We start from the raw sequence: 15,070 nt of genomic DNA, 5'->3' as shown, positions 1-15,070 counted from the left end.
TCAGAAAAATGAATTTTCAGCTGTTTGACTGCATTGCTGTTTTATATGTAAACAATCTGTAAACAATTTTTCGTCCATTTCCTTTTGTATGCCACATCTTTTAAAAGTGACTCTGATTCTGTTCAGCTGTGTTGATGTCTCAAAGGTTGTTCAGTTGATAGCCAATTCTGACATTTACTTTCAAGAAACTCGGTAAGAGCTACCAAATTGCTCAAAGTGGGATTTAATGCCAGGTGTGAATTTTTATCAGCCAGGATGCATGTTGACACCAGATCTGAAAAGGTTGTTATAGATATGCAATTCTGTGTCCTTCCTCTATTTCTTTTTATCCGTTTGCACGCACACTGCTGCATGCTTATATAACCATAACATATAAGACTAGAGACAAACAGAAACAAAACTGAGAAAGTCAAGTCAACACCCCTTAGTGAGGGTGCAGAACGAGGAGAAGATAAAAGCAGACGTTGCGCTTCATTCTTTGCTTCACCCAGTCTCACCCCTAAGTGGAGCCCAGCGGTGAACGGTGAATCTCACTCTGCATCTGTTCCATTTGTATGACTTGTAACATTTAACCAAATTTCATTATTAAGCTAATAACTCTGGTTATTGGTCGGGTCTTAGAACTGGTCAAAGGACCTGCGTGTTGCACAGAAGGAAAACAGAATGCAGCGCAGCATGGCTATCATGCTTAATTGGCTTCACTCCCCTTTCTTTGAGTTTTACTTTAATTCTCCAAACTGATATTGTTCTGACAGCTTAGTCCTGTCAATGCTACTCTTTATTACCTCCTATTTATTCCTAATATGGAGATTAACATGGAGCCTAAGAAAGTAGCCCTTCTTCATGCTAACTTATTTCAGCATTAATTTTTTTTACATTTAAATATGTTCAGGGGGTAATGAGCTGAAAAACAAATCAGTTAAGCCCACAAACCATTTCTCAAGGTTTGTGATAAATCCATCACAAGGCTTAGTCACTGGTCTTTATCCTATATTTACCAAAATATTATTCAGATTTCACAAATTTTCCAGCTTAAAAGTGACCACTTGGTTTGCTTTGTCACCAGCAATGTCATCTGCACATCTACTTTAATGTTGCTTTTGCTTTGAAAATGAAGATTTATTATCACAGACAGAAAATAAACATATTGGTATGTAAGGTTTCAATTAAAAATCAACAAAAAGTTAGATACCACTACCATTTAGGGAAATATGTGGTTATTCCAAGGAACTTGTAACATTGACATGCATTAGTATACTCTTAGATGTTAAAACTTTGGACACTTTCAAAATTAATCGGTATGCCTAAGTCTTTCCTCTGCCCCTCCTGTTAGACAGTTTGTACTTAAACTATTTTAAATTAATTCAGTGTTGTATTATTTTTACTTCTTTGTTTACAGCAGCCTGTACAGATTTCTTTCTTTCTGAATGAAGGCAAAGTGGCCATAATGCACACTATCAAGACAGTGGAGACCCAGGTTCCCTTCCTCAAGGAGAGTTTCTTTACTTCCACCTTCAAAGGCAGGAGGAAGAGTAGCGTGACCCACATCCTCCATAAACAGCAATCGCTCTTGGATCAACAACAGTGCATTTTAGAGCACCAGCCGCTAACTCCGAACCAGATTCTCCCCAGCTCGGTTGAAAATGGAGCAGGGCAGCAGACCCCCAAGCAGCGGCTTGCTCGCTCGATCAGCAACCCGTTATGCAAGACGCTCGAGCCTGCACAGGCAGATGGGGACAGAAAGGAGGGGCTAAAGGAGAGAAGGGATCAGAGAATGAGTGAGGCTTTGCAGGGGAGAAGGAGGGGGGAGCCTGTGGCTGACAGTGCCGGTCTCCTCCTCCTCTCATCATCGTCATCATCAGGAGCAGCAGTGCTGGGGGAGCCAGCATCATCCTCACATCTGCTGTCAGCTGTGGTGGGAAGACAGCAAGGATTAACTGGCTCTGGAAGAACTTGGACCAAACAAGGAGCAGCATCAGTGGTAGCCCATGGGGAAGCCCAGAATCCCCCACCTCAGGCCCAGCAGCATGGCCTGTTAGCCAAGGGTGTTCGCCTGATAAGGAATATGGGGAACCAGGAGACAAAGCAGAAGAAAGGAGGAGGAAGTGGTGGAACTGCAGGAGATATCAACTGTGACGGTGAAGCTGATGAAAGAGAGGTGGACAAACAATCTAAAAAGTCCAACAACAAGGCGAGTAAAGGAGGAGAACACAGTGCTAAGAAGAAAATCAAGCCTGAGTCAAAAGGTTCTGTGTTTTCTGGCATGAAGATTAGGAAAAGTCTATCCAAAGTGAAAGGCCTGTCTAAGGATGACATGTTGGAAACTGGGAAATCAGTGCATGTTGGCAAGGATGAGCTTAAGACTGGCACAGAAGCAAGTTTCTCGCCCGATGAGGTGGGCATGGTGTCGGATGTCGAGGGAGATCTGAGCCGTTTGACTGCAGACAGTCGGCAGTCTGTGGAGGACTTTGGCCACAAGACAAGCTCGGGGTCAGACACTGACCTGTACAGTTTTCACTCAGCTACAGCTGAAACTGAGGATCTCCTTTCTGATATCCAGCAGGCAATTCAAGAAAAATGTATAGCCAGCACCAGGGTATTAGAAACATTACCTAGGCCTGCATCTGAAGGGCTGACCAGTAAGGTGAGTGAAGTCTTGGAGACAAACGTATCTCCACAGCTATTTACTTTGGAAAAAGAAAAATTGTCTCCGTGTGAAAGTGTAGCTCAAGCACTTATAAAAATAGAGAATAAAAGTACAGACATAGCTATATCCAGAAACTCATCGAGTGAAAGTGCAGCACCATCCTCTGCTCTGGACACAGAAATAAGCGGCAGCAGCGTTCTTCCAAAAACCAACAGTGACTACAGCTTCCAGGACACAACAGCAACTACTTCATACGAGAGTGCTGAAGAGCCCCAGGATGATCTAGAGAGCCCTGATGTACCGCCACAGCACAGTCAAGTTCATGGTAGAGAGTGTAGAAACGCATGTGTACCATGTGTCCATCTGGATCCAGTATCACCTGGAACAAGCCCAGCTGGGACCCAGAAGAGTGCGAGCAGTTTGGATCTCTCGCTTGCGAGGGATGATGAGGAAAGTGTTAGACCAGACTTTCTGCCACTCACACGGAGGAAGAGCAGCATGTCTATAAGTCACCTGACGGTTGACTGCATCCCTGGATCTCTGACTAGACGAACATCTGCCACCTCTCCTTCTACTGTAAAACTCTACCCTCCAGTACACCCATCATATGTCAAGACCACCACCAGGCAGCTCACCTCTCCCGCTGGATCCCCGCTTACTAGTCCCAATGTGCCCAGGAAAAGGGAGGCCACCACTCCTTTGGAATCCAACAAGCCTGAGGGCTTTGAAAAGCGGAAGCACAGGTCAAGCTCCATTACCGGACCTCATAGAGTCTCCGGAGACTGGTTGGCAGAATTGGACTTGGGAGAGAGTCAGAGTGGGTTAGCAAAGTCTCCAGAACAGGAAACCCCAGAGAAAAGTCACACAGTGGGGACTTATTGGACTCTTGGGTCAAAGAGGGCACATTATGGCAAGAGATCCTCCACAACACCCTACCTTGATGTCTTCTCTGGTGAGTCACATATTCTAGTTATCTTTACAGCTGTAGAAAAGAACTAAGTCCATATCCGTCAAGTCTCCTGTTTTGGCCAGGAAACTACAGTATTTTATCCCTCTGTCCCAGCAAGCTTCCATATTGGTATTCTAACGCATGTTCCTATATTAGAGGAGTTATGTAGCAATTAATCTAATGTCACTCTAAATCATTACTGGAAGTAAAACATTTCCTTTCTTGTATTTTTCTATTTGTTTCTTTATTTTCAGGTTACATTTAAGGAACCGGCCAATTAAAATGTATTTAAAATGTTTACTCAGTCATTACTACATTTTTACATTTGGCGTTTTCGAAATATGAATTTTAAGCACAGCAGTTTTTTAAATTTATTTATTTAAGTTTATTAAACCAGCTAGATTTCTTCACTGAAACATATTTGCAGAGTAGATGTTTCAGTTTACCCTCATGGTGCCATGTCCTTTTCTAGGCTGTGGGGTCTTTCAGAGGCTCAGCTGTTTATGTGTTTTTGTCCTGATGCATTAGGCACACAAATCTGCAGCCTCCCCACCCATGGCAATGAAATCCTCTGATTCCACTAGCTTAGACCTAAAATCACACATGGCCTCTCGTGAACTCATCGGGGTGCACTAGTGGGTGTTAAGCACATGTGACAGTTTGCCTGCAGAAGAGAAACAAGGTCTGGTGGAAGGCTATTTATTTTGTCAATGAAACTTACAATTGAATATGGTTTCTAGAGATCTTGATATCTAGATTTTTAGTCCAAGCATCTGAATTTAAATAAATGCAGAATGCAATATTTCATACACATTTTGAAACAATCAGTGTTGTTTATGGTCATGGTGGTGAATGAGTTAATATTAATACACCATACAGGAATTACCAGGAAAACTGCTGTAATCATTGCACCCATTCAGAGTTATATTGATATTCTCAAATGCACAATACGCGTCCAAGGGATCATCTATGTATGTATTTACTTGGCAGCTGTACGGACACCACATTGAACAAAGTATACACAAGTCCATTATCAACTTTTTTTTTTCTTACAACAATCAACAACATCCATTTTATTTTTCCAGTATGCATGGCACCATAACAGAGGGCTGGTTTAGTAATGCTGCATCAGCTGACAGTCTTTGTAGCAAGCAAAAGTCATTTATGTAAACTTTAAGGAATTTTCCAAATCCCAACATATTCAAATACATATTTGAAGCATCTGCAAAATATGCAATTTATTGAATAACAGAGTTATGAAGTCTGGATTAGTTTCTCTAGGAAATATCTATTTCAAATCCAACACGGATACTGGATCTGATTTGACCAATCTGTAATAGGTGCCTTGCCTTTAAAAAAAAATCAGCACTAAAATCAGAATTACCTCTTTGTTTAGATCATGCTATGTCATGATTTTACAAGTTCATGTGATATTGATCATAATGCAATGTTTGCAGGTCACATTTTTGCTTGTAACAGAGGAAAAGCAGAGGAAAACTTATTTAGCTATTTCACACATTTGCTGTGACTGCTATATTCAGAACACAGCAGCTCAAACCTGGTTTTTTATGGATATTCTCACAGCATCTTGTGTCATGGGACCTTTATTAATTAATTGTAAACTTTCTTTGATTCAGACTCAGAGGTTGATGAGGGGGGGAAAGTAGAACTTGCATTGTTGGCATAACTGAAGGAAGGCACAATAATATTTGAGTTTTAAAAGTATAGTTTTATTTCAGCATATAACTGTAATGTGCTGGGGGAAAAACTATATGGTTTACAGTCAAAATGTCACAGTGAATATTTGTTTCAGTCCTTGAAAACACCTGCTGACCTGCAAAAGAAAAAAGGATTCATTTTTGCTGGAGATTACCAATTATCTTACAAAAACAAAGATTGTTTTTTTTTTATTAAGTCTTTGATTCTCACTTTGTAGTAAAACTATATTATGTTTACCAACAATGTCTTACTCATTTTGATGTGTACAATATTTAGATGTGGAATAAAAGCAGTTAGCTCTGTTATGCAGCAATTTAAATGCCTTAAATCAGTACTTGTTCGCAACAGTTCACACATTTAGTAGCAATTAACATCTCCGGTGTCTTGCTTCAGCATGTGTGAGCAGAGTCTGCCCAGGAAGGTGTTTCATTATCGCATCTAAATTTGAAACTTGCCAAACTAGCTAGATTAACAAAGTGTCTGTTCAGTTCCTTGCTAATCCATACTAAAACAAACTGCAGGGTTCAGAATAACGGTTCAGCTTGTTTTTCAGTTTCATCCTCCTCTGTTTTGTTGTCAGGTCAGACTCTGTTGGAAAAGCTTTGCACACACCATGGGGATGCAGATGATGAGGCAAAAGAACTGTGTCACCGAATGCTTGCCCATGGTCTGCTGCACCCCTTCAGTGACAGCAACACAGAACACCGCAGTGATGGGACTGTCTCCACAATCTTCAGTGTAAGGCCACTCTCCATGTTCTGCCATCACACACTTTTTCAGAAATTAGGTTAATTCTTTTAGCTTGGTTTAGCCTTTCCGTTGCCGTTGTAAAACTAGGCAGGCAGGTAATATTTTTTAGTGCACATATACGAACATTTAAACCTTTTGTCTATCCCCTTTTAGATGTGGATAGAATTTCACTGCTTTACATTTTCTGCAAGTATGACATTCCTTGCCTGAAGGAAAATATTCCCTGTACTTTCCTTTAACAGAATTTCTGCTTGGAAAACCAAATTAGTGTGAGGTGATGTGGCTGAAAGAGAGCACATGATCATGACATGTTCTTATTAATATAACTATTTTTTTTTCAGTTTCTTTTTTACTTGCAATGTGTAATGCAGATGTAAAGCAGTTTGCCTAGCTGTCTCCTGTCAGACAAATTTAATTTTATTAGCGAAAGACCAGGGATGCATGCAGACCGACCCAATCATGTGAGCTGACTTCATGAATGTTATTTTCCATTTCTGTTCCAGCAGAGATGGAATCACTGAGGCATCTAATTTACTTACTGACTTTGTCGGGGTATTTTTGTCAAGGTGCTTCATTCAGGCAGCTGATTTCTCTAGCTGAACAGCATTGTTGTGTGCTCTTGGAGTATATCCTTACCAATTCTTTTTCTGTGCAGGTTTACTTACAGGTGTACTTAGGTGTACACGTTGTTGTTATATCTAGGAATGTCATTGTCGAACTCTTTTCATTGTAAATTTTGCCAGGGGGTACATGCAGGAAGTGTATTAGAAATATTCAGATACAAAAGGCCAGCCTGAAACGCTGACACTGGCTGCGTTTGGCAGCATCGGACTGACCGGACTCCCGCTAATACTCATGAAGTCTCGCCTGCTCACACACAAGCATGCATCTGTGCTTGCGTAGCCCATCTGCTGACTGCGTTATGTAACGACTCCACGTGCCTTCGGCTCAGACTGTTCTTCCCCACAAAAAGCTCATCATGACACGACTGGACAGAGTTGTCACTGCTCTGGCTGTGCCCTGGAGTTCTGCATTATTCAGCTCAACCATGAATAACCTTTACTGTTGCCATAGAAAGTACAGACTTTGAAGTGGGACATGGCAACTTACCTATTGAAAATACAACCCTTGTGAGCTTTTGATGAAAAGTTGGTCTGATGTGTTTGGAGGTGCAACATTCTGGCCGCTTGTGTTAGTTGACACATTTAACAAAAAAGAAACTCTTGTTTTTGCTGTCCTTGTTTTACCCAAAATCTAATCCTTCTAATTTAAATCAGCTGTAAATCAGTGGGAATATTCATATTTGATTTTTCAGCACAAAATCCTGCATGAAAGTCAGTTCAGTTTAAGATTTTTCACCGTCTTTGACGAATACATCACACATTAGTGCACAATCTGAGCATGAATGCAATAAGCATTAAATAATTTGTGCCCATTTGTATCACACACAACCTAACATTGGGTATTTCCCAATATTCTGAGAATGAGATGGATGTCTTTCAAAGATGAACTGTATGTTTTTCAGTCTGTGAAAATGGGTTTCAAGATTTTGTTGCTAATGGTAGGAAAATTATAATTTACAGCGTTTATTTTTTCCAAATCTGTACAGCATGTACTACCTTTTTTCCAAGAATGGTTACATCTACTTTCACGTGCGCTTTTCTTGTTTAATGTTTTTCTTAATTTTCTGAGATACTTTAGGACACTGTGAGACTGTTGGTTTCAAATTGAAACTTTCCTTTGCAGAAGATGTCTGCTATGTGTTGTACCATAATAGTTCTTAATAGTTCATAATAGTTGTTTATTTCTTACTTAAATGGCTAAATGAAGAATTTGAAGCATATATGTATTTTTACATCTATGGATGAAGTAGTTTTAACCTGATATTGTATAATCATTGCAAGAAAACATAAATTAGTGTTATTTGCTATGGATTAGGACAGAAATACAGTTACCTATCAAGACATTTCCAAAAAACTTTATCAGTTGTTACCTAATGGCTTTTCAAAAAAAATAGTTTTTTATAGTCTGCTGCAAAAACAAAGTATTTTACTCTGGTAAACCTCTGTAATATAAGTCCATATAATTGCAATTGCTAAGGGAGTTTTCACCTTAGAAAAGAAAAGATGGCAAGATTAATATACAGACAGGGAAGTGACCTTCGGGCTAAGATATGGAATAGATATAATGGCTTAAACATTAGATCATTCTCCTTCATTCAGTATCTTGAGCCATTGTTTGAACGTTTTAAAGGTTACTTCCATTAGTAGGGGAAAAATAACCTCGGCTCCAAATCAGAGTATAATTCAATGAGGTGTAGAAGTGTCATAAATGCTGCTTTCCTTTTTTAAACTGTGTGCAGGAGGAGCAGTTGTACACCTGGGCATCTGTGGGCCTCCCAGTGTCGTCCCACTTGTGGGAGCTGTACGGGAGAGGTTTGAGATCCCCTTTGCACCGCTCATCGTCCAAGCCAACCGGTGCACTCCACTTTCAGGTTAGTTACATTGCCCCTGTCCCTCGCACAATGTTAAGTCTTTGACTGTCAAAACGTAGTTGAAGAGAAACTGAGAGGTTTTCTTCTGTATCTTTTTTTCCTTTTTACACAATTTTACAATAGTAGCAAAAGAAGCATCAAATCAAACCTCCATTACCAAGATGAGGTGACGTCTTTTCAGTTGGCATTTCTAGTCTTTCAAAAGTGCTCATACGCCTCAAACCATGTTCCCTATTTGAAAAAGTTGACATGGTAAAAAGTAATTGTACACTATATTGCCAAAAGTATGTACTCACCCATCCATCCATCCATCCATCCATCCATCCATCCATCCATCCATCCATCCATCCACGTAATTAAATGCAGATTCCAATCACTTTAATGGCCATAAGTGTTTAAAATTCAGCACCTCATCATCTACACTGACTCTGCAAGCAATTGTGCACAATGAGTCACTTTCAGAAACCATGGTACTATTATACAATGTCACTGGTTCAAAAGATTTTCGGACCGCCAACCTTCATGTGGCCTTCAGATAAGTTCAAGAGCATGGTGTGAAAAGTTTCATGTAATGGTTTATGGCGGAGCAGCTGCAGTGTGTGTTGCAAACGGTCAGATGCAGCAGCATGAAGAACTGGACTCTAGAGTGGAGATGTCATCTTTAGAGGACAAATTCTGCCTTTCTGGCTGCCTATCCAGTTGAGGAGTTTGGCGATAACTTCTCGCCTGGCTGCAAGTTGTCACGCATAAAACGTTCGGTGAAGCACAGATTATGGTGTGAAGCTGGTTTTCAGGAGAGGACCTCCACCCCTTAGTTCTAGAAAGGAATACTCTTAATGCTTCAGCTAACCAAGACACTTAAGACAATTTTATGTTCCTAACTTCGAGGTAGTCTAGGGACAGACTGAACATCACTGTGAACCAGTGTACATGACAAGATCCATAAATACCTTGATGAGTGACCTTTGTATGACAGACCTTTACTGGCCTGACCCTGAGTCCTGAGTTCGTAAAGAGCATATTTGAGATTAAATAGAATGGACAACGCAAACCAGATATTCTCATCCAAAGTTACTGTCTGACCTCAGTAAATTTGTTCCTGAAAGAATGGTTAAAAATATATACACTCTTACATTTTTTAGAAAGCTTCTAGAAGAGCAGGAGCTATTAGAGCTGCAAATATGGATCAACGTCATAGTAATCCCTTCAGATTAATATGATGGATAATCCTAATGGAAAAATTTACATGAAGGCTGACAAGCTGATGCTTTTGCAATATAACATATTTTATCAGGGTTTTGTGTGATGGATCAAAGCAAAGTAGTGAATAATTGGGAATTTTATTTAAGGGTGCAATAATTAATCTGGTGAGCACAAATGCATGTCATGCCAGATAGGACAGGAACTACTCTGAGACTTGAGTATAAGAATTGTTCTTAGTCAGCTAAAAAATAATCATGCGATTATGGACTATACGGTGAAAACGTTCCCGTTTTATAATGGCTTCACATGCAACATTAAATTATTTGTCCTATGTTGTTCCCAATGTTAAGGAATGTACTCGACTTAATGTTCTTTTTTGACCTACTCAGATTTCTGTGGTTTGTCTGCAACAGCTTGATGGCTTACCCTGTAAAAATGTTTTTGTCCACCAGAGGTCAGGCTTGTTTAGAGAAATGATAAAAGGAAAAGACGTCCATGGTTTCAAGAACAGTAAAATAAAAAAGTCGAGGTAACTAATTGAGCCACAACTCTCTGTCCCTTGGGTCACATCAGCAAAGTTTGTGGACTTATAATTTAATGCAGAGTTTTTCAGAATAAAATGCACCACTGTGGGTCCACCAAGTGAAGGGTCTTCAGATGTTCAGGAATATCTGTTAATGCATTAACAGATTTTAAACTGTGCAAGATTGGAGCGTTTTTGCAATTATTTCTATGATGTGCAAAATGTGTAACAAGAAGTAAATTCATGACTATGAAAGGAATTTTAAGTGAACACAATAACAATGTGCAAAAAATGGGGATAAAAAGTGGCAAATTGACCTTAAGCCAGAAGCTATAACACAGAAATCACAGATTGACACTTGTTTATTATTATTATTATTATTTAGGATCTTTGTACCAACTTCAAATTTGTATTTGTTTTATTTTCTTAACCGTTTTTTTTTTTTTTTTGTCATTCATTGACAGACAGAATCCAGCAGGTTGAAGTCAGGCCAGTCATCTTCAGAGGATGAAAACTGCCTCATCCCTCAGCTGGAGAAGAAAATTGAGGAGCTGCAGAGTAAAATCGCTGTCCTTCATCGGCCCTCCTTACCGAAGAGCGGTGAGGACAGTGTGGAAGTTCTGGGAAATGCACACCCCAAGGCTTCACAGAAAAGGGTAGAAAGACTGGAGGCATCTGTTCAAACTTCACCCGTGGATGAGGGGCTTAAATTTGACGCATCTTTAAATGGAGGAATTGGCCCCAAGTCCTTTTCAGTCAAATCGCCAAGCCTCAAGTCTACAGAAAGCTTTGTGTGCACCTGCAAAGAGAGGCAGCAAAACAACATCACCCAAAGTACCCCTCTTTCTGCTGCCTCTCCACCCTCAAGAGGCATGCCCCCTCCTCCTCCACCTCCGCCTCCACCTCCACTCGTTTCCATACCTGGTTTTGGACCTTGTCCGCCACCCCCTCCTCCGCCTCCACCTCCACCTCCACCTCCACCTCCACCTCTGCCACCAGGCTTTGGCCCTCCACCGCCACCTCCTCTGCCTGGAATAGGACCACCACCTCCTCCACTGGGAATGGGACCCCCTCCTCCTCCACCTCCTCCACCAGGAATGGGACCCCCTCCTCCACCACCACCTCCACTGGGAATGGGACCCCCTCCTCCAGGCTGCATCCCTCCACCTCCAGGTCCCATTTCTTCCCTGGCGGTTCAGGAAGCGACCCCTGCCAAAGCTGTGATAGAGCCCCCCAAGCCAATGAAGCCGCTCTACTGGACCCGCATCCAGCTGCACGCTAAAAAGTAAGGGCAGATATGGATCATTTGCACACAGACATTTTAACAGTAGAGATTTTTGAGAGGAAACATGTCCACTTAAGATAAAGATCAGCCACATGTTGTGATGGTAATGGAGATGCTAACCTTGTGGAAAATGAAAGCAATGCAGTCCAGGCGTTGTGGTTAGGGCAGAATTGACTCTAACCAGGTTTTCTTCCTCCATTAGGGCTTGAAAAAAACGCAGCTGAATGAACGGCTGCTAAAAATAAATCTCACAATTTTTGCTGCAAGTGAGAAACTCGATTCTAAGTTTGTTGACTGATGGGCTAGACAAGTGTATTACAAGGATTTGTAGTTTCCAAAAGATGACACATAAGTACTTAGAAAACAGCTTCGGTATACTTTTTCAACCACGGAATGACATATTAAACTTCTCTTGTTTTAAAAGTAAATAGTTAATCTGTCATCCTGCCTGCAGAATCCCCGGACCACTGGTATGGGAAAAAATAGAGGAGCCAACTATTGATTTCGGAGAATTTGTGGATCTGTTCTCCAAAAGTGCTGTTAAGGAGAAGAAGAAACCAATTTCAGATACAATCAGCAAATCAAAGGCCAAACAGGTACGTGTCCTCCTGACTGTTGGGCATAGTCCTCTCTCGCTACTCTGATTTTATTACTTTTTTTTTTTTTTCCTCTGGCCTTCTTTGGAGCTTTCCCAATCTTCACTTTCCATCCATGCCTCGCTTCTTTCCATTTCTCCTCACTGTCGCTCCCAGAGTCACTTTGAGTGGCAGGAGGAACTGCTGCAGCCAGACAGTTATTATGTGGTGTGAGCTCTGGCTCCCAACCGACTCCCTTGTGACCATCCAGTGGCACCGAGCCAAAGACTCGCGTGCGGTGAGGAAACCTCACAGCCACGATGACTGCTAAGAGAGAGCGGGAAGGGAAATTAGTGAGGGAGAGCAAGAGAAGCTTGGGAGTTGTATTTCATGGTGTGGTTCCTCCCATTGTGCTTTCTGTATGAATTGGTTTAATGGTTGAGACTGTTTCTCTCCCCAATACACTTTACGCCACTCCATCAATTTCCAAGTCAAACATTTGATCTACAGTTTAAAGCTGCTCTTGTCGTCATCCTTAAATTGATGTGCTGTTGGTCAAATTTATGCGTCTAAATCACAAATAATGTTGCACAGGGGAACAACGTTTTACCCATCTAATTGACACTCTTGGGGATACTTTATACTTATGGCAGAGATTAAATGTTAGTCTTAAGGCATAAACATTTTTGGGAAATCTTGTAGTTTATGAGACGTTGAGCTGAACCATAAAATTAACATAAAACTTTCTAGAAACGCACCAAGTTTAAAGTTTGTGAAAGTTTTGCTCAAACACATGGATCTTAGCTTTAAGTAAACTGCCCTGTAGTTCGCTAAAAACAAGTGTTCTGCACATTTCTATGAGTGAAAAATAATGCCTGTTTAAAACAATAATTTTAATGTAAGACTTAATCAGTTATGGCAAAATAACTCAGCTTTCAACTGTACAACTAAGCTAGTTTCAATTGTCCCTGATGTAAACTGGTTTGTTTTTTGTATTCTTCACCTACACCAGGGTGTCAAACTCCAGTCCCCAAAGGGTCGCTGTCCTGCAGTTTTTAGATGTGCCACAGGTACAAAACACTGGAATGAAATGGCTTAATTACCTCCTCCTTGTGTAGATCAGTTCTCCAGAGCCTTAATGACCTAATTATTCTATTCAGGTGTGGTGCAGCAGAGTCACATCTAAAAGTTGCTGGACAGCGGCCCTTGAGGACTGGAGTTTGACACCTGTGACCTACATTAAGTTTCAGAATGGTGACAATGGGTTTTAGCAAACTGTTTTCAAGTCTATTTTTTATTTATTTTTCATTATTCTTATTGATTTAGGGTTTAACTAAATATTCAAAAACTACTATAATAAATTTTACTGAATTAAAAACATTTCAAGGCCTAAAAATGAGACATTTAGGTTCAAGATGTTCATTCTGAACTTGTATAGATATACAGTATATAGACAGATAGACAGACAGACAGATAGATAAAAACTTTATTAATCCCTGTAGGATTTTCCCTCAGGGAAATTATAAAATATAGACATACAATGCATTGTAGAGTGTGCGAGTCTTTCAGATAATGTAGTTTTTTCCATTTTTTTTTTAAGTTGTGTAATTTTTTTCTAAATAAATTGTATTGGTACATGTTCAAGTTTTCAGTTTGCTTTTTTCAGACATGTTTTTTAGAGCTGTCCAGGATTTATGACAACCCATACTGGCAGACGTTACAATAACTGAATAAACTATTTATTTCAGAGGAAAACTAAAAGGACAAACAAGTGACTCCGTGGAGAATATTAAACCATTGCATCTGATGAATCTTTCAGACACTGGTTAAAAAATGAATAAAACCATCTTCAGTCTTGTATCAAGCTGCATGTTATGAAGTATAAATTATTGTTGGGAGTGTTGATGGAATTTTTGACTTTTAAGATGAATAATAGTCAATAAATGTGTGTTGTTACGAGTAAAAGTTATTTATGAGTTCACAGTGCCTGATAAAACCCTGTGTGCTGGAAAACTAACACATTAGAAACTGTCTGGAGTTGATGAAAAGGTGAACTGAGGTGAATACATGATGTTCCCAGAATAAATAATGTTGGAGCCTGTACTCATGAGATTTTGTTAAACAAAAAAATAAACCAATGTATCCATTTGCCTTTTAAAATAAAAACAAACAAACAAAATTAGAATAATAAAAAATCCAACACAGTGAAGTTATTGGTTGTAACTTTACAATTTGTGAAAAAGTGGAAGTGGTGTGAATACTTCTGTTGGATTATATAGAATAAATTGGCCTATTAAAAAGAGATGCCCAGTCAGTATCTCATCAGTCCATTCCCATCAAAGCTGTGGTTATTTCCAGGGAAACAGACATTTGGGGCCTGCTGATACAACTTCCTGTATGTTTACAAGGTCTGTGGTCTGTGTGATCTGGTTTCAGTGAAAGGGTTCTGTCTGGATCACAGTAAGCTTTGGGTTTTCTGTCTTGTTCATTCTCTTCAATCCTGCTCACGCTTTTGCTTACTAAGGAATACTGTGGCTTATGTTTGTCCAATGTATGTTATTAATTCACACTCATTACATAGTCATAGCTACAAACAATAATGATATTAGTTTTGGGTGACGCCTTAATAAAGTTAACAATTTACTTTAGGCAGTGTTTAAGATACTCTATCCTTATCTTTCTGGGGTTTTGACTCATTTAATGTAATTTTGATTGACTTTATTTCTGTTTAGAAAACTGTTTACTTATTGTAGACTCGCATAAATCCTGAGCCAAAATTTCACAAGACTTTTATTTTTTTATTTTATTTTTTTTAGGTGTAATCACTTCTGGAAACTTAATTAATAAAATCCTGCTATTTTTTTCTCTTGGCAAATCTATTGTAATGTGTTTATCACTATTTGCAGTACGTTCTTGCTCCCACAA

The 15,070-nt window shown here is 39.8% G+C and overlaps 1 protein-coding gene across 1 annotated transcript in view; it reads left to right on the top strand.

The window, feature by feature from the left end:
• Nucleotides 1-15,070, top strand: part of LOC102237893 (formin-2-like) — a 44,291-nt gene that overhangs the window by 2,497 nt on the left and 26,724 nt on the right. Inside the window, exons 2-6 of the mRNA XM_014472437.2 lie at nucleotides 1,400-3,599; nucleotides 5,896-6,053; nucleotides 8,428-8,559; nucleotides 10,750-11,570; nucleotides 12,025-12,166. Coding sequence (XP_014327923.2) covers nucleotides 1,448-3,599; nucleotides 5,896-6,053; nucleotides 8,428-8,559; nucleotides 10,750-11,570; nucleotides 12,025-12,166 — 3,405 coding nt within the window. The 5' untranslated portion in view covers nucleotides 1,400-1,447. The remainder of the gene's footprint in view (nucleotides 1-1,399; nucleotides 3,600-5,895; nucleotides 6,054-8,427; nucleotides 8,560-10,749; nucleotides 11,571-12,024; nucleotides 12,167-15,070) is intronic.

This window comes from Xiphophorus maculatus, chromosome 22 (assembly GCF_002775205.1).
Source record: "Xiphophorus maculatus strain JP 163 A chromosome 22, X_maculatus-5.0-male, whole genome shotgun sequence".
NCBI classification, from domain to species: Eukaryota; Metazoa; Chordata; class Actinopteri; order Cyprinodontiformes; family Poeciliidae; genus Xiphophorus; species Xiphophorus maculatus.
Note: the sequence above shows the minus strand (reverse complement) of the source record. Positions and strands in the feature narration are given on the sequence as shown.